The 27,946-nt window shown below is 40.1% G+C and overlaps 1 protein-coding gene across 2 annotated transcripts in view; it reads right to left on the minus strand.

Annotated features, from left to right (window-relative positions):
• The window catches only part of LOC309555246 (uncharacterized protein), a 53,188-nt gene extending 30,249 nt beyond the window's left edge, over positions 1-22,939 (minus strand). Inside the window, exons 1-4 of one of the 2 annotated variants that reach the window (XM_082257144.1) lie at positions 22,828-22,939; positions 21,552-21,759; positions 4,445-4,577; positions 3,824-3,996 (exon numbers count right to left, since the gene is read on the minus strand). In XM_082257144.1, coding sequence (XP_082113270.1) covers positions 3,824-3,996; positions 4,445-4,577; positions 21,552-21,733 — 488 coding nt within the window. In that variant the 5' untranslated portion in view covers positions 21,734-21,759; positions 22,828-22,939. Of the gene's footprint in view, positions 1-3,823; positions 3,997-4,444; positions 4,578-21,551; positions 21,765-22,827 lie in introns of those variants that run through there. The other variant, XM_082257145.1, reaches the window with a different exon arrangement.
• Positions 22,940-27,946: the final 5,007 nt, after the last annotated feature.

Consider the following 27,946-nt stretch of genomic DNA (forward strand, 5'->3'; position numbering starts at 1 on the left):
GTGCATCTTTGTTTTCAGGTTCTGTTTTGAAAGAGGTTCCATATCTCCACAGACCTACTGCAAGGCCAGTCAAGACTACAGCACTGAAGCACTGCTGCACTAAAAGTTGTTAAAACTGTTAAAACTGTTAAAATTGTTAAAACTGTTAAAACGAAAACACTAAAAAATGTTGTGTTTGTATCTTTTTTATTCAATCTGCCTTAATAAAATGTGTTTGGATAAAAATAGCCTATTGAACATTTATTATTACTATTACCTTTAATCAAAAATCGTATATTGTCACAAAAAGTGCATGTTGCCATTAACTATGGGCTATATAGTTTGATAGAATATTAGTAAATCGTATTAATTGTTCACAACCAACTTTACAGTATACTATACTGTAAAATTGGTTGAACAGTTAATACGATTTACTAATATTCTATCAAACTATATAGCCCATAGTTAATGGCAACATGCACTTTTTGTGACAATATACGATTTTTGATGAAATTGCTCAGTCTAAAGGTTTGCGCTCAGAAATTTTTTTATTTGCTCAGCACAGTAAAAAATTAGAGGGAACATTGGGCGGCACTGCTGGGCACTGAGAGGCGGCACTGCTGGGCACTGAGAGGCGGCACTGCTGGGCACTGAGAGGCGGCACTGCTGGGCACTGAGAGGTGGCACTGCTGGGCACTGACAGGTGGCACTGCTGGGCACTGAGAGGCGGCACTGATGGGCACTGATAGGCGGCACTGATGGGCACTGGCGGATGGCACTGGACACTGACGGGTGGCACTGATGAGCGGCACTGATGGGCAGCACCATCAGTGCCCACACTCAGTGCCCATAGTGCTGCCAGTCAGTGCTCATCAGTGCCTAGATGAGCAGGCACTGATGGGCACTGACTAGCAGCACTATGGGCACTGATTGTGGGCATTGATGGGGGCACTGATGGCGGGCACTGTGGGCACTGATGTGGGGGCACTGTGTGTGTGTTTTTACCTTTTAGTAATCAGGGCACTGGTGATCGGTGCCCTGATTACATTGCTGTGTGTCCCCAGCGGCTGTCGGCTCCCCCTCCTTCCTCACACTGCAGGCTCCGTGTGAGGAAGGAGCGCCGGCGATGAGAGATGATCTCATATGTTTACATATGAGATCATCGCTCATTGGACGGCCAAATCACGTGGTGAATGGCCGCTGTGATTGGCCATTCACCACGATCTGTGATCGGCTGTGTCCAAGGGACACGGCCGACACAGATTTTCCCCGCAGCGCGCTCGCGGGAGCGCGCTGGGGGCGTGTCACTGGGAGGCCGTTTAAAAACGGCCTCCCGAAAATTCGAGTCCGCGCTGCAGCCGTATATAGGCTGTAGCGCGGACGGGGGGAGGTTAAAGTTAATTAATCATAGACACACTATCAGGATATTTGTGATTACATTCTGTAAACATCTTCTGGGCGAATTGTCAAACTACAATTATCTTTTTCAAGCTCAGTATCATAACACAGAAAATTCCTCTGTGTTGTCACATATTAAGGCTGTCAGCTAAAACCCAATGTTAAGGAAGCACTCTAAATTAAGTTATAGCAAAGGACAAACTGAAGCCAATTTTTAAGGGACACATCCATACACCATGTGAGTTGTTAAATGTCTAAATGTTGAACCTTCATTATATGTAACCATATTTCTACACTTAAAGGCACCTCTCTTCTATTTTACATTCAGCTGTGACATGGTGCTACTTGTGTATCAAGACATTGCTCGTTTATTAATTTAAACTAAAAAAAAAAATTAAAAAAAATGTACTTGTCTTGCAAAACACTCTCAGACCAAATTACTCTCAATCCAAGGTCTTACTATATTATGTACATATACAGAAGATCTTTTCATAAAAGTTATTGTTTCTTCAATTCAATATTCGACCTGAAACTGCAGAGTCCCAAGTTATGTAGTTTTACCTAGTATTAACATTGCCACTCATCTGTGAATGTACGTACATTTTTTTTGTTTTTTTTATGTAATATAATTTGGGCACATGTATGAGTCAGCAATCCTAACTTCAAGCTTCATCTCTAATTGCTGTTCATGGCCAATCAATAGCTCTTGACCTTGGTTTGAGCTGTTGGATCTGTAATTTTTCAAGACTTAAATAGACCCTGGTGCACCCTGCTTTAACCTCTGAATTCCAGGCTATTTGACAGGCAAAGCTCTGTGGCTTTTAGGTAGTATTGGAGCTTCCTGCTATCGCTTACCCTGCATGCATTTCTATTGTTCTGCCACTATGTTGGGCTGTCTCACTGGCTAAAAGGTATGCTCAGGAGTCAGACAGGACAAGCTTTGGTACCATTAAGAAATGGTGAAGCTTTGTCTGCCAGAATGGCCTAGTATTTAGCTATAAAAGCAGATTCTCATTAAGTCCCTCATTGAGCCTGCTCCAGTACATTGGTCACCACCACCTGCCTAATTTCTGCAGAACTGTCCCAATTCTTGAATTTTAAAGTGGTTCTAATGTCCTTTCTTTAGACACTAACAGCGCTGAGGAAAGGGAATGCTGATAACCAGCATTTGTTTACATGTGATCAGCTGTGATTAGACACAGATGATCACATGGTAAAGGGCCTACATCATCGGCTCTTTACCACGGTCGGTGATGCGCCATGTCTAAGGAAAAAAGCGCACCACCGACTGCTGTCCTGCGCACCTCCCACTGGCACACATGCACGGCAAGAATAGGAGGACATCTAATGATGTCCTTCCAAAACCAGAGTGGTCCCGCCCGACTGTCATTCTACAATACAGCGAGCAGGAAACATTTAAAGACCATTGCCTTGCTAAAGAAGCTGAGGGTAAAGGTGATGGACTGGCCAAGCATGTCTCCAGACCTAAACCCTATTGAGCATCTGTGGGGCATCCTCAAATGGAAAGTGGAGGAGCGCAAGGTCTCTAACATCCACCAGCTCCATGATGTCGTCATGGAGGAGTGGAAGAGGACTCCAGTGGCAACCTGTGAAGCTCTGGTGAACTCCATGCCCAAGAGGGTTAAGGCAGTGCTGGGAAATAATGGTGGCCACACAAAATATTGACACTTTGGGCCCAATTTGGGCATTTTCACTTAGGGATGTACTCACTTTTGTTGCCAGCAGTTTAGACATTAATGGCTGTGTGTTGAGTTATTTTGAGGGGACAGCAAATTTACACTGTTATATAAGCTGTGCACTCACTACTTTATATTATAGCAAAGTGTAATTTCTTCAGTGTTGTCACATGAAAAGATATAATAAAATATTTACAGAAATGTGAGGGGTGTACTCACTTTTCTGAGTATTCACCTTGAATTCTGTAAAACTTATTTACTATGCCCTATGAGTAGTTACTGCTGTGGCACACATTTCACAGCATCTGCCTTCTGAACTACAGAGGTGCTGAGAGGAGGAGTTTCAGGAGTGGAGTTCATACATGAATCACTGCTTACAAGCAGCAAGGTACCATGGGATATGTAGTCCTTAGAAATGGAAAGTAAAGAGCATAGAAAAGGTTGCAAAGCTTGCAGGGGATCCAGGAAGTTAAAGAGATAACCATCAGGCAGGTAGAACTCACAACATGAAAGGAGATTTTTTTTAAAGTAAACTTATACTGGATTTTTAAAAATAATTAAAATAATTATTAATTGTAATGCTATTACCATTCTGATGTTATACAAGGGATGTGGTACCATAGAACCCATTTAATATTAAATCAAGGTTGATCCTCTCCAAAAAAAATCATTTTATGGAATACTTCTAAACATCTAATACACAATGGTTACTGTAGCAATAGGGATAATTTTTTTTTTAAACCCATTACCTGTTCTTCTCAGAAGAATAATAAAGTGACCGTTTATTACATTGTTCTTTGAAGCCTTTGACCCATTTTTTGTGGAATGCAGATTCCAGGACACTTCTTGAGCTTCGAGCACTATGCAAGCTTTTATCACTTTGTTCATCGCATCTCTTTTCCTTAATAAGGGTAGTTGGAAGCTAAAATACAAAAGTTATTAGACCCACGTAAGAATGCAACAGAATGAAGGATTGTCTGTGTTGCACTTAGCAACTATGTAGAGTTCTTGTTTTCACTGTATAGCCTTCGGCAGGAACATCAAAGGCATACTCTGCTAGGATGCAGTTGGCTACACAAATATTTCCTCTTTTGGACATTTATTAGATAAAGTTTACTGAGGTCTTTCATAAAATATTTGTATTGGTCCACTAAACAGAGATTTTCCAAATACAATAATCACAGAAAAAGGTGTCGCTACCACAAAATATATCATAGAAGAAAATGCAAAATATTTTCCTAAATTTTAAGGAAAAATATTTTTCTGGTAGAAGTTGATTTTGTATTCGACAATTATACAGGTCTAATTTGATGTACTAATAATACTGACATATTACATGGAAGACAAAACACAGTTTGCACTTTATTTACCAATGCTCTCACTGTTGTTGAAGGAGGCAGGAAAACAGTTTGTTGCTCTCTCCATGTTCTTGGGTAGCACTGTGAAACGTCTGTATATTTGGGGTACTTGTCTTCTGCTGCACCATAACTTATATTTGTTCCCCTAAAAGGAAAACAGAAGTTTTTTTTTCAGCTACTGAAAAGTATTTTACATATGGAACTGACATATTTGCATAACAGAATCTGCATGCAAGATCCTTTTTAATGTTTGTCCCTGGGCATTTTATATTATTTCTATATGTGTCTATATTATATTAGCCAGAGCTCAATTTCACACCTACACACATATGTTTTGCTTTGTTTTTAACCAATGTAATATTCAAATTTTCTGAGATACTGAATTCTGGGTTTTTACTGGCTGTAAGCAATAATCATCAAAATTAAAAGAAAGAAACGCATAAAATATATCACTCTGTGTTTAACACATCTATATAAAATATACAGTGGAACCTTGGTTTACGAGTGCCTTTGTTTACGAGCATTTTGAAAGACGAGCAACATTTTTTTTAAAAATCTGTCCTGGTTTACGAGCACTGTCTTGATATACGAGCAGTTTTATCCACTAAAAGCATGCCATCCCCTCTGTTAATGCCCCTCTGTCACATAACATTATGTGTCCCAGTGCTTCTACTGTATATAATGATGCCTATATACTGTTTTAGAGTGTTTCCCTGCACTTACTTTGTACGATTCCTGTCCCTCTGTCACTCTCAGCTCTCCGTCCTGTCTGTTCTCCCCGGCGGGAGGGGCCGATCACTCCTCCTGACGTCATCTGAGGAGGAGGGGGAGGAGAGCAACAGAGCAGGGCTGATGAGTCACACAGAGCCAGACACGCTGTAATACACTATAAATCGGCTGTTATATACAATACAGACACAGGGGCACATAATGTTATCTAACAGAGGATATGGCATACTTATACTGTACAGTTATGTACTTTATATATAATACAGCATATCTTTTTATTTATAACATTAAATGCTTGTGGAACGAATCATCTGAGTTTCAATGCTTTCCTATGGGAAAACTTGCTTTGATATACGAGTGTTTTGGATTACAAGCAAGCTGCTGGAACCAATTATACTCGTAAACCAAGGTTCCACTGTATGAGTTTCACTTTTTGAATTGAATTACTGAAGTAAATGAACTTTTCGATGATATGCTAATTTTATGAGGTGCACCTGTATATACAATTCAGCAGAAATTGCATTAACCCTTGTATATATTCAAATAAATACCAAAATAAAATTCAAATTAATTTACAGTATATACAATCAATAAAGTGCTATTTATGTACCACTTAGGGGTCCAAAAAATATACTCCTATCAAGTAGTATGCCACCTAATGACTAGTTATTACACACATTCCATGAACCATATAACCAATTAAATGAAAATACTTTTTTGTGCCAGAGAAAAAAAAGTCCAATCTTAGTATGTATAAAATGTTGTATATATGTGTATATATATATATTGATATGTGCCCCTATATTATATATATATATATATTGTGAGGTTGATTAGCTTGGTGGCGGGTATGGATGACCCCTTTGGGGGGTGCGTTTACACAGGGAGATAGCCGAGAAGTGGTTGCAAACAGTTTGGTTTATTCATGCAATTTTCTTCACCAGACTGCAAGCGTCAAAAATATCAAAATAAAATAAAACACAAAATAAATCCTTGCCACTGTGGGCGGCTACCTTCTCACATACAGGAACCTACCTACGGAGTCTGTCTCCAACCTACTGTTGGGCAAACTTTGCTGATCCTACAGCAGACACTCAATAGTCCATGTTTGTTCTCTTCACACAACAAATGTCCATTTAACATGTCCCTTTTCTCTTCACATAGAACACATTCCTTTGTTTGTCTCTGCACATAGCAACCATTCCTTTGCTTGTCTCTTCACATAGCAAACAGTGCATTTATTTCTTTCCACATAGAAATAGTCCAAGACCTCACCTTGAGTAGTCTTCAGTCTTAATTAATTTCCCCTTCACACAGGAAATGTCCATTGGTTTCTTTTCACATAGAAACGATCCTTGAGTAGTCTTCACACTTGTTACCCTCCTCAGCGCACATCGCTCCAGGAGGTCTTCCCCTCCTATGCTCACACAGCTTCAGGGGGCCCCCATCTGATTGTCCTCCGCTACCCACACGGCGTCAGGAGGCAGCAATCCTTCTCCCAGGCTCTCACAGCGTCGGGAGGCACACATCTGACTGTCCTCCTCTCCCCAGCCCACACGGCGTCAGGAGGCAGCAATCAATAGGACTTCCTTTGGACAAATTATAGAGACCTTAACTTCCTCATTCCGAACAGCTGAAGGCCTTTCAACTTCCTTAAGCCGTTCTGGTTATCTCTGCAGCCGACACCCTATAGTAATTGGTGAATTTTCTAAACCAGGTGGAAATGTATCTCCTGTCTGTGTCTACATCCACAGATTTACCTGACTTCCTGTCACAATATATATATATATATATATATATATATATATACTGATATGGACTTGGTAATGTGTTAGGAATGAAAGGTTGCCACATCGTTTAATTGAAGTGAAAATTATCAACCTACAGAGAGCTGAATTCAAAGACCCAAACATCAAAGTGAAAAAATGATGCAGCAGGCTAGTCCATTTTGCTGAAATTTCATTGAAGCAACTCAAATGGTACTCAGTAGTTTGTATGGCCCCCATGTTCTTGATTGTATGCCTGACAACATCTCTTAATGAGATGACAGATGGTGTCCTGGGGTATTTCCTCCCAGATCCGGACCAGGGTATCGCTAAGCTCCTGAACAGACTGAGGTGCAACTTGGCAGCGTCAGATGGACCGAAACATATTGTCCCAGAAGTGTTCTATTGGATTTAGGTCAGACGAGCGTGGGGGCCATTCACTGGTATCAATTCCTTCATTCTCCTAGAACTGGCTGCATACTCTCGCCACATGAGGCCGGGCAGTTTTCCTGCATAGGGTCTGACGATGGGTCCAAGGATTTCATCCCAATACCTAATGGCAGTCAGGGCGCCATTGTCTAGCCTGTAGAGGTCTGTGCTTCCCTCCTTGGATACGCCTCCCCAGATCATCACTGACCCCCCCACCAAACAGGTCATGTTGAAGGATGTTACAGCCAGCTTAACGTTCTCCATTGCTTCTCCAGCCCCTTTCACTTCTGTCACATGAGCTCAGGGTGAACCTGTTCTCATCTGTGAAAAGCACAGGGCATCAGGGGCAGACCTGTCAATTCTGGTGTTCAATGGCAAATGCCAATCAATCTTTATGGTGCTGGGCAGTGAGCACAAGGCAACACTAGAAGATGTCAGGCCCTCAGGCCACCCTCATGAAATCTGTTTCTGATTGTTTGGACAGAGACATTCACACCAGTGGTCTGCTGGGGGTAATTTTGTAAGGTTCTGGCAGTACTCACCCTGTTCCTCTTTGCACAAAGGAGCAGATACCAGTACTGCTGATGGGTTAAGCTCCTTCTTTGGCCCTGTCCAGCTCTTTTAGAGTATTTGCCTGTCTCCTGGAATCTCCTCCAGACTCTTGAGACTGTGCTGGGAGACACAGCAAACCTTCTGGAAATGGCACATATTTACAGTGGGTACGGAAAGTATTCAGACCCCCTTAAATTTTTCACTCTTTGTTATATTGCAGCCATTTGCTAAAATCATTTAGGTTCATTCTTCTTCCTCATGAATGTACACATACCACCCCATACTGACAGAAAAACACAGAATTGTTGACATTGTTGCAGATTTATTAAAAAAGAAAAACTGAAATATCACATGGTCCTAAGTATTCAGACCCTATGCTCAGTATTTAGTAGAAGCCCCCTTTTGATCTAATACAGCCAGGAGTCTTTTTGGGAAAGATGCAACAAGTCTTTCACACCTGGATTTGGGGATCCTCTGCCATTCCTCCTTGCAGATCCTCTCCAGTTCTGTCAGGTTGGATGGTAAACGTTGGTGGACAGCCATTTTTAGGTCTCTCCAGAGATGCTCAATTGGGTTTAAGTCAGGGCTCTGGCTGGGCCATTCAAGAACAGTCACGGTGTTGTTGTGAAGCCACTCCTTCGTTATTTTAGCTGTGTGCTTAGGGTCATTGTCTTGTTGGAAGGTAAATCTTCGGCCCAGTCTGAGGTCCAGAGCACTCTGGAGAAGGTTTTTGTCCTGGATATCCCTGTACTTGGCCGCATTCATCTTTCCCTCGATTGCAACCAGTCGTCCTGTCCCTGCAGCTGAAAAAACCCCACAGCATCATGCTGCCACCACCATGCTTCACTGTTGGGACTGTATTGGACAGGTGATGAGCATTGCCTGGTTTTCTCCACACATACCGCTTAGAATTAAGGCCAAAAAGTTCTATTTTGGTCTCATCAGACCAGAGAATCTTATTTCTCACCATCTTGGAGTCCTTCAGGTGTTTTTTTTAGCAAACTCCATGCGGGCTTTCATGTGTCTTACACTGAGGAGAGGCTTCCGTCGGGCCACTCTGTCATAAAGCCCCGACTGGTGGAGGGCTACAGTGATGGTTGACTTTCTACAACTTTCTCCCATCTCCTGACTGCATCTCTGGAGCTCAGCCACAGTGATCTTTGGGTTCTTCTTTACCTCTCTCACGAAGGCTCTTCTCCCCCGATAGCTCAGTTTGGCCGGACGGCCAGCTCTAGGAAGGGTTCTGGTCGTCCCAAACGTCTTCCGTTTGAGGATTATGGAGGCCACTGTGCTCTTAGGAACCTTAAGTGCAGCAGAAATCTTTTTGTAACCTTGGCCAGATCTGTGCCTTGCCACAATTCTGTCTCTGAGCTCTTCAGGCAGTTCCTTTGACCTCATGATTCTCCTTTGCTTTGACATGCATTGTGATCTGGAAGGTCTTATATAGACAGGTGTGTGGCTTTCCTAATCAAGTCCAATCAGTATAATCAAACACAGCTGGACTCAAATGAAGGTGTAGAACCATCTCAAGGATGATCAGAAGAAATGGAAAGCACCTGAGTTAAATATGAGTGTCACAGCAAAGGGTCTGAATACTTAGGACCATGTAATATTTCAGTTTTTCTTTTTTAATAAATCTGCAACAATGTCAACAATTCTGTGTTTTTCCGTCAATATGGGGAGCTGTGTGTACATTCATGAGGAAGAAGAATGAACCTAAATGATTTTAGCAAATGGCTGCAATATAACAAAGAGTGAAAAATTTAAGGGGGTCTGAATACTTTCCGTACCCACTGTATATGCCATTCTGGAGGAGTTGGACTGCCTGTGCAACCTCTATAGGTTAAGTATCACCTCATGCTACCATCAATGACACTGACCCCAGCCAAATGCAAAACTACTGAAAAACAGTCAGAAAAGGTGAGTAGGGAAAAAAATGCCAGTGGCCTCCCCCTGTAAAACCATGCTGGTTTTGGAGGTTGTCTCATTGTTGCCCATCTAGTGCACCTGTTGTTAATTTCATTACCACCAAAACAGCTGAAACTGATTAACAACCCCCTTTGCTACTTAACTGACCAGAAAAATAACCCAAAAATGTAATTGACTTGATGCTATACTCTGAATTAAAAGCGTTCCTTTAATTTTTTGGAGCAGTGTATATATATATATATATATATATATATATATATATATATATATATATATATACATACATACAGTATCGCATAAAAGGTAGTACACCCCTCACATTTTTGTAAATACATATTTTGTTATATCTTTTCATGTGACAACACTGAAGAAATGACACTTTGCTACACTGTAAAGTAGTGAGTGTATAGCTTGTATAACAGTGTAAATTAACTCAGCACACAGCCATTAATGTCTAAACCACTGGCAACAAAAGTGAGTACACCCCTGAGTGAAAATGTCCAAATTGGGCCCAATTAGCCATTTCCCCTCCCCAGTGTCATGTGACTTGTTAGTGTTACAAAGTGTCAGTTGTGAATGGGGAGCAGGTGTGTTAAATTTGGTGTTATTACTCTCACTCTCTCATACTGGTCACTGGAGGTTCAACATGGCACCTCATGGCAAAGAACTCTCTGAGGATCTGAAAAAAAGAATTATTTCTCTACATAAAGATGGCCTAGGCTGCAAGAAGATTGCCAAGACCCTGAAACAGAGCTGCAGCATGGTGGCCAAGACCATACAGCGGTTTAAGAGGACAGGTTTCACTCAGAACAGGCCTCGCAATGGTCGACCAAAGAAGTTGAGTGCATGTGCTCAGCATCATATCCAGATTGTCTTTGAGAAATAGATGTATGAGTGTTGCCGGCATTGCTGCAGAGGTTAAAGGAGGGGGGGTCAACCTGTCAGTGCTCAGACCATACGCTGCACATTGCATCAAATTGGTCTGCATGGCTGTCATCTCAGAAGGAAGACTCTTCTAAAGATGATGCACAAGGAAGCCCACAAACAGTTTGCTGAAGACAATTAGACTAAGGACATGGATTACTGGAACCATGTCCCGTGGTCTGATGAGACCAAGATAAACTTATTTGGTTCAGATGGTTTCACGCGTGTGTGGTGGCAACCAAGTGAGGAGTACAAAGTGTGTCTTGCATACAGTCAAGCATGGTGGTGGGAGTGTCATGGTCTGGGACTGCATAAAAGCTGCCGGAACTAGGGAGATACAGTTCCATTGAGGGAACCATGAATGCCAACATGTACTGTGATATACTGAAGTAGAACATGATCCCCTCCCTTTGGAGACTGGGCCACAGGGCAGTATTCCAACATGATAACAGCCCCAAACACACCTCCAAGATTACCACTGCCTTGCAAAAGAAGCTGAGGGTAAAGGTGATGGACTGGCCAAGCATGTCTCCAGACCTAAACCCTATCGAGCATCTGTGGGGCATATATATAAGTAAGTAGCGCAACTTACTTATATATACTTTATTTTTTTGTTTGTCACAATTTAAGTTGCTGCTTGATCTGAGTAGTTAGCGCAGTTATATTCTTCTTTTTACTTTGCGATCTGTGGGGCATCCTCAAATGGAAGGTGGAGGAGCTCAAGGTCTCTAACATCCACCAGCTCCATAATGTCGTCATGCAGGAGTGGAAGATGGCCCCAGTGGCAACCTGTGAAGCTTTGATGAACTCCATGCCCAAGAGGGCTACGTTAGTGCTGGAAAATAATGGTGGCCACACAAAATATTGACACTTTGGTCCCAATTTGGAGATTTTCACTTAGTGGTGTACTCACTCTTGTTGCCAGTGGTTTAGACAATAATGGCTGTGTTTTGAGTTATTTTGAGGGGACAGCAAATTTAAACTGTTATACAAGCTGTACACTTACTACTTTACATTGTAGAAAAGTGTAATTTCTTCAGTGTTTGCACATGAAAAGATATAATAAAATATTTACAAAAATGTGAGGGGTGTACTCAATTTTGTGAGATACTGTATATATATATATATATATATATATATATATATATATATGTATAAACTGTATATATTTATTACGGAAAACTGTTCTCCGTACTTACCGTAATTTTCCTTTCCTGGACCTCCCCATGTTAACCTACTATGGGATGTACCAAGCAATCATCTGAAGGGAGGGAAAGAAAATATACGGAGAAAACACAAAGCCCATAATTTATTGCTGCTAAATATATGTATGGCCTACAGCCACCGTAATATTAGTAGAACCAAAAGTTTCCGAAGGCAGAAGAGACACATTCACCCTATAATGACGGATAAAAGTGTTGGGCGGGCTCAAGCTTGCTGCTCTGCATACTACTTCAGGCAATACTTTACCATATGCCCCCCCAGGAAGCAGAAATACCCCATACCCATTGGACCCAGACGACACTTTGAGAGGGGCGGCAGAGGCGGCTCTTCAATTAGGCAAATTAGGCAGTCGCTTTAGGCCTCGTGGCCCCCTAATTTGTCTAACTAAAGAGCCCCCTCTCCAGAGATTGACCACCTCGCTCACCCACCCAACTGGCACCTCTCCCTCCTCCCAGCCAGGCGAGGGATTGCATCACTCAGCTGGGATTTCTGCCTGCACGGGGCAGATACAGACAGGCTCCGGGGAGGGCAGGCAGGGGAAGGAGGTGGAGCCACAGGCACCACAGCACATTGACCAGAACTTTGCCGTAACCTCGCCTGTCGCCTGCTAGTAGGCTGACATGGGGAGGTCAAGGAAATATACATACAAAGAAGTTTTACACATACTACCAAGGACTTGGAGTTATTTGTTTGGATCCTTAATGGCACATAAATAGCACTTTATTGATTGAATATACAGTAGATGAATTAAAATTGTATTTCTGTAATTATTTGAATATAGACAAGGGTGAATTCAATTTAAGCTGTATTTTATATATATATATATATATATATATATATATTATATATATATATATATATATAGATAGATAGATGAATTGAAGTACTACTAGTTATTTTTGAAAATAAATGCACTAGGGCACACACAGCAATAGATTATCTGTCAACTTGCGCGGCACTAAAGTTTTAAATATATATATATATATATATTTTTTTTTTACATATAAATGGAGATGTGAACACTTAGTTGGTGTCAGCCAAAATATATTTTCACATACAGTTAGGTCCATATATATTTGGACACAGACACAATTTTCATATTTTTTGGCTCTGTATGTCACCAGAATGAAATTAAAACGAAAAAAAAAATCTAAATGAATTTGAAGTGGACAAATGAATATAATAATTTTGTTGATAATTCTTTACTGGCAATGACTGCCAGAAGTCTGATACCCATGGACATTACCAAAGACTGGGTTTCCTCCTTTCTGATGCTTTGCCAGGCTCTAACTGCAGCTGTCTTCGGTTAATCTTTGTTTGTGGGCCTTTCTGCCTTCAGCAAGTGAAATGCATGCTCAATTGGGTTGAAATCTGATGATTGACTCAGCCATTGCAGAATACTCCATTTCTTTTCCTTCAAAAGCTCCTGGGTTGCTTTTGCAATGTGTTTTGGATCATTGTCCATCTGTATTGTGAAGCGCTGTCCAAGCAACTTTGCTGCATTTGACTGAATCTGGGCTGACAGTATCTCTAAACACTGCAGGATTCACCCAACTGCTTCTGTCACATCATCAATAAACACCAATGACCTAGTCTGTCCACTGACCACTGTAAGCCATGCATGCCCATGTCATTTCACTGCCTCCACCATGTTTTACAGATGACGTGTGCTTTGGATCATGAGCTGTTCCAAGCCTTCTCTACACTTTTTTCTTCTGTCATTAAGGTACAGATTATTCTTAGTTTCATCTCTGCTGCAAAGAATGCTTTTCCAGAACCGGTCTGGCATTTTAGATGTTTTTTGGCAAAGTCTAATCTGGCTTTTCAATTTTTCAGGCTTATGAATGGTTCGCACCTTGTGGTGAACCCTCTGTATTTGCTCTTGTGAAGTTCTCCCTTGATTGTAGACTTTGACATCAATACGCCCACCTCCTGGAGAGTGTCCTTCACATGTCTGGATGTTGTGAATGGGTTTTTCTTTCCCATAGAGAGGATCCTGTGATCATCCACCACTGTTGTCTTTCATGGACGTCCAGGCCTTTTTCTGTTGCTGAGCTCACCAGTGTGTTCTTCTTTTCTCAGAATGTACCAAACTGTTAATTTGGCCAATCCTAATGTTGCTGCTATCTCTCTGATAGATTTGTTTGGTTTTTAAAGCCTTGCAATGGCCTGTTCACGGCAATAGATTCCAAATGCAAATACCACACTTAAAATCAACTCTAAACCTCTTACCTGCTTAAGTGATGAAGAAATAACGAAGGAGTAGCCTACACCTGGCCATGAAACAGCTTTTGATTCAACTGTCCAATTACTTTTCGGGGGATGGCTATTCTAAAGAGCTGTAATTCCTAAACCCTTCCTCCGATTTGGATGTACATACCCTCCAATTAAACCTAAGAGTGTGCATGTTCAGTCCATATCCATTATGTAACTATAGCTTGAATATTTTTTGAGTAAATACCTGAAAAAAATCTAAAATTGTGCCTGTGTCCAAATATATATGAACCTAACTGTATATTTGTATATTATTTGCACACATATTTGTGCTGAAGTAAACTCACATTTAAAAATTCTAATGAGACAGCATACGGCATTACATTTTACTATATATTTACAGGACATCAAGTGAAGGAATATGATCCAGGTATTTAGCTGTATGGTTAATGTTGTGTTAAGAATGCAACAGTTAAGTCCCACATTAAGTCAGACACTGCATAAATGGTATAAATTACCTTCCCTACTTAAAGAAAAGCTTGATCAGTACAATTTGTGCAATTGATTGCAGTTAATTCATTTAGGATAGCAAACTGGCACAGAAAAGACTTTGTTATCTATTCCCATGGGTGATCAATGGCAGTAACTGGTCAATCCATTAGGTGATGCAGCAGATTTTCCTTGATAGCTATTTCCTTTAAAGCAAAAGCATTCCTTGCAGTAATAGTACTGTATTATTTTCAATAAAACAGTCTAACAAACTGCTGCATGCTTACAGTTTTGATTACCAGAGCTTGCAGAAGCAGCCCTATTAAAATAGAAGGTATTTATATTGTACATCAGTGTGCTCTTCCCAAATCCAGAGAGACAGACTCCTCCAGACTTATTCCCTTCTTTAGTAACATGAGGTGGAAACATGCAAATCTGCTGCTTATATGCCCCCAAAACCACTTCAGTCTACATTTTCTTCTGCTCTGATGCATGAGTACTAGACCATAGAAGAAACTGTTACATTCAGTGCAGAGGAAATGTATAGGTTTAAACACATATAATAAAGAAAAGTCACACTGACAAGTGTAGCAGACTATGTTATTGAAAAAATATACTAGTAGCTCTGGTACATCAGTGGTATGTGTATTGGCCACAGGGACAAAAGGAATGATTGATATGTATGTCTCATCACTTGCTATTAACCACTTGCCGACCGCCGCACGACTATCTACGGCGGCGGTCAGCCCCTCACAGGCAAAGTGACGTAGGTCTACGTCGCTCGCCTGTGAGGGTTTAGGGAGCGAGCGCGCGCCGCCGGAGGCGCGCTCCCGCTCCCGCGTGGTCACGGACCTCCCCGCGCGTGTGACCGGCGGACCCGATCGCCGCCGGCCACTCTGCGATCGGCGGGGGAGAGGGAGAAAGTCAGGCAGCTTGTGTAAACAAGCTGCCTGTCATTCTCCTCTCTGTATGAGAGCTGATCACATGGATCTACTATGTAGATCCATTGATCACTCTGCATACAGTTGAAGCCACAGCCAATCACAGTTAGAATCACGCCCCTAGGGACACACACAGCCCCTCCCTCTCAAATAAAGTTAACCCCTTCACTACCAGTGTATTTTTACAGTAACAGTGCATATATATAGCACTGATTACTGTAGAAATGTCACTGGTAACCCCAAAAGTGTCAAAAATGTCAGTCAAGGGTCCGATCTTTCCGCCGCAATGTCGCAGTACCGCAAAAAAAATCGCAGATCGCCGCCATTACGCGTTAAAAAAAAAAACAACAAAAATGACAAAAATCTTTCCCTTTGTTAGTAAACGCAATAACTTTTGCGCAAACCAATCAAAATACGCTTTTTGCGATTTTTTTTACCAAACATAGGTAGCATAAAACAAATTGGCCGAAAATATTAAAAAATTTTGATTTTTACATTTTTTTTGGGGGGAATTTCATATAAAAAAAAGGGAAAAATATTGCTATTTTTGCAAAATTTACGCTCTTTTTTTGTTTATAGCGCGTGATCAAAAAATCGCACAGGTGATCAAATACCGCCAAAAGAAAGCTCTGTTTGTGGGAAAAAAAGGACGCCAAATTAGTTTAGGTACAGCGTCGCACGACCGCGCAATTGTCCGTTAAAGTCACGCAGTGCCGAATCGCAAAATACCCTCTGGTCGTTTAGCAGCCAAATCCTCCGGGGCTTAAGTGGTTAAAGAATAGACATCATAACTTGCCAGATAGTCCATAATGAGCACATATTATAGTAAGGGCTTTTGTACATAGGCAATTGTATTTGCATTTCTCCCTATACAAGACAACTGGAATACAAAAGTAGCTTAAAAGACCTTCAGAAGAATCTCAGAAGTGCTTTCAATTGATCTCAAATGCAAGCTGAGCATGCTGCATTTGGCCATCTACATAACCCAAACTAGGCCCTTGGAATCAGTGAATGGCTACTGTAACCCTCTGGCTACCAATGAAACATTAATGTAATTTACAACAATAAAGAATTGGACAGCTGGAAATGGACAAGCACAGTACTTTGTTTTTCTCAATTCCAAACAATAAATGCGCTACCAGGTTTTAACCCTTCACATGACTATACCAATTAACTTAGGTTTAAACTGCACCCTCAAATTTAATTTATCTATAAAAGTGAACCTTTAACACTTAAGTGGGGTACACACTACTAGTAGAAAATCTGCCAGGTAAAATCGTACAGTTTTCGGCTAGTGTGTACACCACCTTCAGCAGCCGATGCCGACATTTTCAACGAAAAAAAATGGAGGGACAAACACCAAAATTTTTATCGTCCGTCCCCAGACGACCAATTTTCATTTAATGTGTATGCAGTACATCCGTGAAAAATCGGATACGAAAGACCGCGCATGATCTGAAGTTGCTGACAACCCGGAAGTCTAGGAACAAATGTCCCGGGAAAAAAAAAAATTGGACGAGAAATTTCGTGAGCATTTATGCACTGTCAACTAAAAACGGTTATGAACGCTGAGCAAGAGAGAGAAAAATCGGAGGATATTTCGTCCGATTTCAGTCAAGTGTGTATGGCCTTTAGGGGTGTATTCATAAAAGGTTTGCAGAGCTATTTGCCCTTGAAAACTGCATGTACATTCATTCTGTGAGAATGCGGCAAAATGATATAAGGCTATTTTCTCTCACCATGGAATGCATGATTCTGGAAAATACTGCATTATGGCCACTAGATAGAGTTGACAATCATGAGACATAAATGTTTGCTATGATTACCTGCTCCATCTAATGGCCATAATGTAGTCTTTTCCTGATTCACACATTCAAATCTGGAGAGAAAATAGCCTAATAATATTTAATCTTCAAATGGTATAAAGTGCGCAACTCTTTTTTACATCTACATGTGCTGGATATATCCAAAAACAAAAGAACCTAAATAAGTAATGAGGGTTTTTAAATATAGAAAATGTTTGATACAAATATCATTCAAGTAAAATGTGTCAAAAAGTGCCAGTGCCTGAATTAAAGTGCAATGCATGACTCCATAAATATAATATTCATTAAACATTCAAACAAGAAAGTCCATTGTAATAAGCAAGTGCAAAGTTTTCATTAAAAATCAAGTCACACCCTCTAATGATCGATGCCAGTGCTCTTAAAGTGACAGTGCTGTACTTTTCCACTTCAATTTACTCCATGTGCACTGTTCCCCAACCACAATGGGTCCAGACTCACCAAATGTAGTTGTCCAGCGAGTGGGGCAAACAGTTTTCTCGGCTTTCTGAGTCCATACACAGTAGCATCAGCTTTCGCTTTTAGAGTGGCGGCCAGCAGCAGTTATAACAATTACAGGCAGATGATACCTGGGTGCCAGGGAGGCACTTAACAATGTGAGTAGTTTGTTATAATGTGTCAATGTTTTAATAAAGATGTTTTTGTGCGATAATATCTCTCTCTGCTTTATACACATGTTGAGCTCAAACTGGTCTGTGTAAAGAAAAAAAAACAGCATTAGGGACATCTAGCCACACACAGCAGAGCTGCAGAAAGCTTTCTTTTGATCCCTTTTGGCATAAGCCATAGGAGGTCAACTACATTTGGTCAGTCTTGACCCATTGGGGCTGAGGCACAATGCACTTGGAGTGAATTGAAGTGAAATAGCAATGCACTGTCACTTTAAGAACACTGGTATCGATCATTAGAGGATTTGATTGATCTATACACCAATCAATTTTTTCGATGAAAACTTTGCACTTGCTCATCACAATGGAATATCACAAATTTAATTCAGGCACTGGCAATTTTTGGCACATTTCACTTGAATGATATTTGTATCAAACTTTTTATTTTTTAATACCTTCATTACTTATTTAGGTTCTTTTGTTTTTGGATATACAGTCAGGTCCATAAATATTGGGTCATCGACACAATTCTAATGTTTTTGGCTCTATACACCACCACAATGGATTTGAAATGAAACAAAACAAGATGTGGTTTTAGCTTTAATTTGAGGGTATTTACATCCAAATCAGGTGAACGGTGTAGGAATTACAACAGTTTGTATATGTGCCTCCCACATTTTAAGGGACCAAAAGTAATGGGACAATTGGCTGCTCAGTTGTTCCATGGCCAGGTGTGTGTTATCCCTTCATTATCCCATTTACAAGGAGCAGATAAAAGGTTCAGAGTTCATTTCAAGTGTGCTATTTGCATTTGGAATCTGTTGCTGTCAACTCTCAATATGAGTTCCAAAGAGCTGTCACTATCAGTGAAGCAAGCCATCATTGGGCTGAAAAAACAAAACAAACCCATCAGAGAGATAGCAAAAACATTAGGTGTGGCCAAATCAACTGTTTGGAACATCCCTAAAAAGAAAGAACGCATCGGTGAGCTCAGCAACACCAAAAGATCCGGAAGACCACGGAAAACAACTGTGGTGGATGACTGAAGAATTCTTTCCCTGGTGAAGAAAACACCCTTCACAACAGTTGGCCAGATCAAGAACACTCTCCAGGAGGTAGGTGTATGTGTGTCAAAGTCAAAAATCAAGAGAAGACTTCACCAGAGGGAATACAGAGGGTTTACCACAAGATGTAAACCATTGGTGAGCCTCAAAAACAGGAAGGCCAGATTAGAATTTGCCAAAAACATCATTTAAAAAAGCCTTCACAGTTCTGGAACAACATCCTGTGGACAGATGAGACCAAGATCGACTTGTACCAGAGTGATGGGAAGAGAAGATTATGGAAAAGAAAAGGAACTGCTCATGATCCAAAGCATATCACCTCATCAGTGAAGCATGGTGCTGGTAGTGTCATGGCGTTGGCCTGTATGGCTGCCAATGGAACTGGTTCTTTTGTATTTATTGATGATGTGACTGCTGACAAAAACAACAGGATGAATTCTGAATTATTTTGGGCAATATTATCTGCTCATATTCAGCCAAATCCTTCAGAACTCATTGGACGGCGCTTCACAGTGCAGATGGACAATGACTCGAAACATACTGCAAAAGCAACCAAAGAGTTTTTTAAGGGAAAGAAGTGTAATGTTATGCAATGGCCAAGTCAATCACCTGACCTGAATCCGATTGAGCATGCATTTCACTTGCTGAAGACAAAACTGAAGGGAAAATGACCCAAGAACCCAAGAAAGTGTGCAGTTAAAGCACATCTTGTTTGTTTAATTTCAAATCCATTGTGGTGGTGTATAGAGCCAAAAAGATTAGAATTGTGTCGATGACCCAATATTTATGGACCTGACTGCATCCAACTCATGTAGATGTAAAAGAGTACTGTAGTGCACTTTACACGATTTTGTCCAAAACAAATCAATGCGTCTGCTTTGAGAGAGTGCAGCTGCTATGAGCTTGTTGTTAATTAACATTGCACAGGTGTTATAATATTAGCCTAATATTTAATCTTTGCCCCATTTGCACAATTTTACAATAAGAATATTTACAGTAAGTGAGAAATTATTTTTTTTATAAATACACCCCTTAACAAGTATTTGTCCCAAAATGTTAGCTTAGGATATGGTAGGTGGGTTGGTAAAGCCTCTGTCAGTTTTCTTTTTTTGTTTATTTCCTACAATCTATAATAAAATGGGAATCTCTCCAATGTGAGTAGAAAACCCCTATTAGACTCTTGAGATTCAGGCAAAATGATTACCTAAGCAATCAGTATTGAATGACATTATAACCCTGCTATACTGTATAACTCAGGCCAGGTTCAATTTTGTGTGGCAGCAGGTTCTTGCCTGGGGTCCGGTGTGTGTCAGTTCACAGGTTTGATTCAGGTCCGAATTTTTGCTTGAATTTGCACCTGAACCAGACCTAAACACACACAGGACCCATTTAAATTTCTGCTCCACAGCCGCCCCGTACCTGTGTGAACCTGATCAATTGAGAGCCGGTCACACTCGCATGTCATGCCAATTGGATGTGGGGAAACCCGCATCCATTTCGCACATATATGAACCCAGCCTCAAGTAAGAAGCAGCATAACATGATTTTTTTTCTATAAATTAATACCGTAACGTAGTTATTACTCAATGTCCCGTATTGTTGGAAAGCCATTCCTTACTGTATTGATTTGGGGTAAACATTTTTTAAATTTTTGGAAATGCTAATAGTGGTTCATCACATTTAACTGGATTTTTTTAGATGTTTCATAGCTTATCCAAGCCATTTACAGTATTATAAATTATACATTTAAAGCGTAACTCCAACCTTGTTGAGAAAAAAACATTCCCCTCTGGGTGATCTCTGTACATTGCAGGGATTTTAACAAACTTTGTTGCAGATTCCTACCTTTTGTTATTCTGAAGAAATCATTGTTTGTTCCTCTATGCTGAGTGAGTCTAATGGGATTGATTTCATAATTATCTATCAGCTATGCAGCTTCAGGGCTCTAATGAGGAAATCTGCCGGGCCTTCGTCCCTCTAGACGTGTTCCTATTGGAAGTATCTCACCAAAAATGACATTTTTGCTGCAGGGGATGCCAGAAATCTGACTTGTATCTTAGACAGACTTCTGGGAAAATTGGTGAGCCAATCACACAAGCAGGAAATTATGTTTCTGGGGTGGGATCAGTATACATTCTGTGTACAGCTCCAGGTAGCCATATTGCATTGCAATTTCAGAAAATTACAACAGCTGCAGATTGAAAAGAAAAGGTAATTTTTAATAACATAAAATTACAATATGATTTGTGTCACAATTGTATACACCATATTGTTTTTTTTTTTATTTGCTATTTTTTTCCTCCAGGAAAGTGGAGTTACTCTTTAAGAAAATAGTGGTTACCAAGAAAATGAAAGAAGAGCTAGGATTGTTATTTCTTAATCACATGCTATAAGGTTGTACATTACCTTATTGTTGTTGGCAGATTTTTAAATTGGCTGTTTTGTATATTGTGGCCTTGCATTTTGTTCTTGTGAATGTTACTATTCTTTATGTTGAAAAAATCAACAAGACCTGGGAGGATCATAGTTTTGTCCATGCTGTTTCCAGTCTTATTGATTGCAGGTAGATGGAGATCTGATAGTGGCATTATGCAGTATTACTGGCAGCCAGTTTCTAAAATAAAGGTTTGTATGTATGATGAAATTTAACACATAAAAAAAAAGAAAAATACAAACATGATTGTTAACTCCCTTCTTACTGACATCGCAATCTCCATCTCGGCCAATCAGAGGAAGCCTTATTCACTGAAAAAAGCTCTAGTGGCCAGACCATTCTGGCATGGAAATATTTTGGTTATTGGCAAATTACCCATTTAAAGGTAAAGTAATCCTGGAATTCTCTTTTCTGGGCAAGCACACTTATGTAAAAATAAATGACACCACACAAGTGAAATATCAGCATGACTGCCAGAGTTGGAGCAAAAATTATGGGGCCATAATTTGTGGTTAACTCTAAACTGATAACCTGTAAAAGCTTTTACAGCATCTTCTACAGAGAATTTTGGGTACCATCATTTTTCTTTTTTGCTAGTTTACAGGCACATGCAGCTTCAAGGCTTGATATGCTTGGTATCTACTTGGCAGTGCAACTCCATCTTTTATATTATTTTACCAAAAACTTGGGGTCTCTGCTTTCAGAAAATATGTAATTGTTTGGGGGTTTAAAATAATTTCTAGCAAAAGATGCAGATTGTACCATGTGTGTGAAACATTTATAAATTGTCCATTAGACAAGTGGTTAATAAAAGCCTGTACTGAAAAAATACAGCTGACTTCTCTAACTACAAATGCTATTTGCCTGGCTGTCATGCTAACATGATCATTTTGATAATTTGAGTCACTGACCTGTTCCAGGCGAGTGCCTCCAAGTAATAAGATCAGTGGTGGGCAGGCAAATAGCATATTCAGAAGTGGACAAATGAAAGTCGTCTTAAAAAATATTTATCTTTTAGGACTGACTTCTTTTTTCCATGAAGTTGATATTACACTGGGGATGTGTTTTCTTAAGTGCACATCAATTCCTGACATTTAGCTAGCAAAAAACACATAATATTGGTATCATGCATCAAACTAATAACTACTATTTAATTGCATGTATTGTTAAGATTACATTAAAAAAAAATGTATACTGCATCCTACATTTAAATCTCTTCCAAATAAAATAGATATAAATATACAGTACCTTAAACGCAGTCAGTTCAAGGATCATACTGTGGTTAAAATAAACACGGGTCTTTCACAGGAGTCCTCCAAAGTGCATCATAAAATGTATGTTTACTATGCTCCCACCTTCTATTCCCACTGGAATATTGAAACATTAACTACCCCCCACAGCTACAATTGGAAGAGAAGCAGAGATCTCCTAGGACACCTCTTAGAAACAGTGTGCTTTACTAAACCTTTACAGCAATGTCGTTTTATGAAACAAATGCTAATCTTCTACTTTAATCACATTAATGAACCATTTGAAGATTAAAAAAAAAAAACAGATACAGTACACAAAGAGAAATTAAGGTGTATCTTTGTAGGAGTACATTTTAGTTAATATTCAGTTAATATGACATTCATTTGAAAGTAAATTTGCATGTGTGCATGTGATTTTCACATTATATTTGCTTGTTGCTACTTAAAGTGTTAGTAACTCCCCCCCATGCCCCCCCCTCCCCCTAAAAAAAAAAAAAAAAACATAATCCTCAAAATACAAAAAAATAACAGTGGGTGCTTTACTTTTATTTTTTTAATTACTTGCATTTTATTAAAAATAATTGTTGATCCTACCAGTGAGCTGATGTTCCGGGTTTGGCGGGGCCAACAGTTGGTAGAAATATCTACTCATCTAGCCTCCACAGTGTTGCCACCAAATTGATCATGCTTTGCATATTTATTCAGTATGTTTCAATATTATTTATAGAGTTTCAACAATTTAAAGTTAATAAAACATAGGAACCGAGATAAAGCATAGTCTTTATGTTGTGCACAAAAATACATTGTTTATAGAAGGCCTCACAAGGCTATTATTCAACACAATGAGACAAGTTAATAATCTGTAACCCTGATATCTAAATAAAACTAAAGCGGTAGTGTCTGTGTGGGATGCTGTGATGACATCATAGTGAGGGCCAGAGTATTTTTTGGGCAGCAGCTAATCCACTGCAGCTCGCTGTCATCACAGTTTAAAGCAGCGGGGCAACACACGTGACCCATTGCAATGGAGCACTGCAGAGTGCAACTGCTTTTTGGAGTCTGTTAATCGCTGGAAATAAACGATTATAAAGGTAGGTGGTTATTTAACTTTGTTTTGGCTGCTTTGAGTAAAGAATGGTTAGCATGCCTCTGTCCTTGATAACTAAAGGTTTACTTTTTCTTTAATTTGAGATATATAAAAAAATATATACAGTATATATATATATATATCTCCTTTACTGGCACTAGGCAGTTTGTAGGCAGGTGCCTACTCAGGGATACATACCTCCCCAGGTTCTACCTCATATGTAATTCTGCACTGGTTTTACTGAGTTTTTGCTATCAGGCGGTCTGGAAGTTAGGAGAATGTAAATCTGCCAAATTACGGATGTTCATAGCTCTGCCACCTTGTGGCGGGCTATAAAAACAAGGGAAGGCAGCCTAGCTGGGTCATTGGATGGGGAATTGTAAGGAGGATTGCAGCTACATGTACTGTAACTCTACTTTAATTTTGGAGGGCTCCCCCTTGGTGGGTACCCAGTCGAAATATCAAAGACAGATTCATGGACTTTACTTAAAGGACTCTGCTCTATTTGAAGATATGAACTGGGGAAGCCTGAAGTTAGGATGAAATAGAGTCATGTATGGACGAAATCCGTAAAAGACTGTTTTATATGGATATGTATCTGCACAAGTTTCAAATAAAATTTCTAAGATAGTGCCTGGTCTGAAGTTCCTTGGAAAGGGGTGTATGCATGGCATATCATAAGAACAGGGCTTAGAATGTGGATAAAGAAGAGCCAGTGAGAAGAAGCATTACAATGGTCTAACCTGCAAGTGGAGTGAAGTAGAAGAGGCTATATTGCAGTAATGTTGGTTGCTAAAGCAGCTAGCCAGCACAAAGTGGTGGTGACTTGGCACGGGTGATGGAAGGCCCTGGTAGTGGGGGGTTTGTGAGCTTAACCCCCTCCCTAGTGACCGCTGCCCCACATACAGGAACTGATATTGCAGCACAAGGTATCCTATGTACCTAGCCTGGAGGTCACAGAAGAGTAAAAGAGAGAGAGGGCCCTCAGGAGTGGAGAAGCTTGGGAGCAAGTGAAGAGATAATCCCTGTGTGTCAGGAGAAGTCTCATAGTGACACTGGGAGTAAGGTGACACATCGTGCTGTGCTAGAGAGTGGGGTACAGTCTTAGCGGTATCCACTCGGAATTGCTACATCCATAGGGAGAAGTCAAAGTACAGTGAAGCATGAATCGCTGAGAACTGTGGCGTACACAATGGGTTAACCGTGCAAATAACATATGCTAACTTTTAGGTTGGAGTGCCATCTTAATGCTAATTTTACGTTACCGCAAGCTCCTGCAGTGAGAACAAGTTTTAGTGAGCACAAGGTGTTAGTCCTTATTTAGGTGTGTTGAGCCCTGCCCATAAGTTAAAATGTTGTTTGCCAGATAAGACTGGATTCGCTGAATAATAAAAGGTGTAAGTGTCACCTAGGGTTCTCACTCATACAGAGTAAGAGGCTCAGACATGTGTTGTATTGAAATAAAACAATCTTGCTGGTTTTCTCATGGCTTAGTAAGTTCTAATCTGAGTCTTGGAGCTTGGAGGCTTCTTAGAGACTTAGTAGGGATGAAGTGCGTGCACAAACCCTTTATATTCAGGAGTCACTGTTGCTCGGGGTTCTACCTGGGAAGCAGGATGCTCTGCACTGGAGTCAGCTCATGGGTCAGTACAGCTGGGAGCAGCTGGAGTCGCTGGAGAGTGAGCATGTACTATCAGGATGTGTCTGTGGCACTACCGTGAGCTAATTTTCCCACAATATGTATATATAAAAATTTCAATAACGGTAATTATAAGGAACGCAGTGGGAAAACCAGGCTGGGAGAGGGAGACAGTATTATGGCAGTCTTGTAAGTACAATCTATTATATTGTGAATCTGGACACAAGTTTAGTTACCTAGAGAAAGAGGAATATAGTGTTTGCCTGAAGCTCTAACAGAGCCTGATATGGTGGGCCCCAGGGAGAGAAAAAAAAATTAACTGCTAACAGTTCCACCCTGCCAACAAAGTGTTTTGCCAAAAATGTATATATTCAAGTAAAACTTTTGTCGAAATTGAAACTTCTCTGCATATGGATCCCAATGATAATTTTTTAATTCTTGTATTTACTTTTTGGAACCAAAGATACAGTATGTCTGCTGCCCCCTACTTATATGGCCTGGCACCAGTCTCTCAATATATTGTACAAAGTCTTGTGCTTGGATTAAAATAATGTTTATTATGTGGAATGAACACATACCTTTTGTTACCGTGTTAATCCCCTCTTCCATCCATGTTATTATGGGATACACCGCTCTTGGCAACAAGCTATTTTTTTGTGTTCCAGCCCAAGGAGACGGGGCCTATTTTAGCGGGGGGGGGGGGGTGAATATAGCACCTTCCTTGTATAGGATCCTAGGTCATTTTTTTTTTGGCTACTCTGTAGTCATTGGAGCAGCTATTGATTTCTTTGGGTTGTTCTACATTTCACAGGCTGAAGGATTGATTGTTTTCCCTTGCATTCTGGAGGCTTCCCAAATATAGAGGACTGGGAGAGTTCTTGTCCTGCTGTAGAAGTTACCAGCCTCAGGGGCTGCTGCCTCTTTGAAGCAGTTCTGCTGGAGTCTGCGAACATTTATCAAAATCCCAGCTATAACAGAGCTTGGGGGCCTATTTCTAATTACTCCTGGAGCTAAGGATTTGGTTTTAAGGACCCATTAATTAGTGCCTGGTGGGAGTTGGGAGGTGTGCAGCTGCCATGGGAAATTAGGAGTACTGATCCAAGCTCAGGAATCCAGCCAGCCAGAGTAAATGGATTGTTGCCTGTGTGATTGGTAGCTTCTGCACAGTTTTGGTAAAGAAACACTTAATCCGGCAGCCCCTACGGGGGGAAACAGCTACATGTTTTTATGAGAATCATTGCATCCCTTTTAAAAAAAAAAAAAAACGATCTCACTTTAAGATGAAACCTTAAGATTAAGTAATGGTTGCCTGTAATTTGTTCTAAAACTGCACACACTTCTGGGTGAAGCAGGGACCCAGTTCTGAATAGTACTGGTGTGGTTGCAGCTAAAAGAAATGTAAATCCTTTCACGGGAATAGAAAACCATGGTTAATAGGAGACTAAAATTGAGTTTGTTCAAAACTCAAAACATTAGGTTACAAAAACTATATATATATATATATATATATATATATATATATATATATATATATATATATATATATATATATATAAAATCACTTATATTGTATAAATATATGACACAACGCACAACATTATGAACTCTGAAAATGTGGGATTGAATGGACAAAATCATCACCATGTATAACTCCTGTATAATTTTCATAATTATATATATATATATATATAAATTATACAGGAATTATTGATGATTAATTTTGTCCATCCAATCACACATTTTCAGAGTTCATAATGTTGTGCGTTGTGTCATATATATATATATATATATATATATATATATATATATACAATATAAGTGATGCTCAGCAGCTAGATGAAAACACACGAAAGTGGACTGGGTAAGAGGTGCAGGGGACTTTACCAGAAAATGTATTGCTGGCAATTAACAGAGTATACCTAGGCAAAGTGGATATCAGACTAAAAATCTATAGATCACTGAGGGCCCATTCACACCAGGGCAGTCTATTGCAGTACATTCATTTATGGGCATTTCTATGAATCACAATGCAATCCATTAACTTAAATTGCTTGCCCAACATAATACCATGGACCAAAATGTAGGCTTTTTGTAAACGATCCAAATATCCGCTCATTCAGCAGGAATTGGCCAACATTCAGACAGTGTGCATAGCTGTCTGCCCGACAGAAGCTGGTCTTCTGTTGAACTGTATTGCTGGAAAACCAGCAGCTGATCAGTGTGTTCTGGCGGGTTGGGAACAGTCCCCCTCTCATAACACAAAGGCACAGCAGGAGTTCGTCACACCAACATCGCTTCTGTTGGTACGGCGATCTGTCAGTTTGGGTTGAACAAAAAAATAACTAAGTGTGTACCCAGCTTTAGATTGCATTTTTGCTAAGGCAAAAAAAT

The sequence above is a fragment of the Pelophylax lessonae genome (genome assembly GCF_965119305.1).
Source record: "Pelophylax lessonae genome assembly, chromosome: 4".
Taxonomy (NCBI): Eukaryota; Metazoa; Chordata; class Amphibia; order Anura; family Ranidae; genus Pelophylax; species Pelophylax lessonae.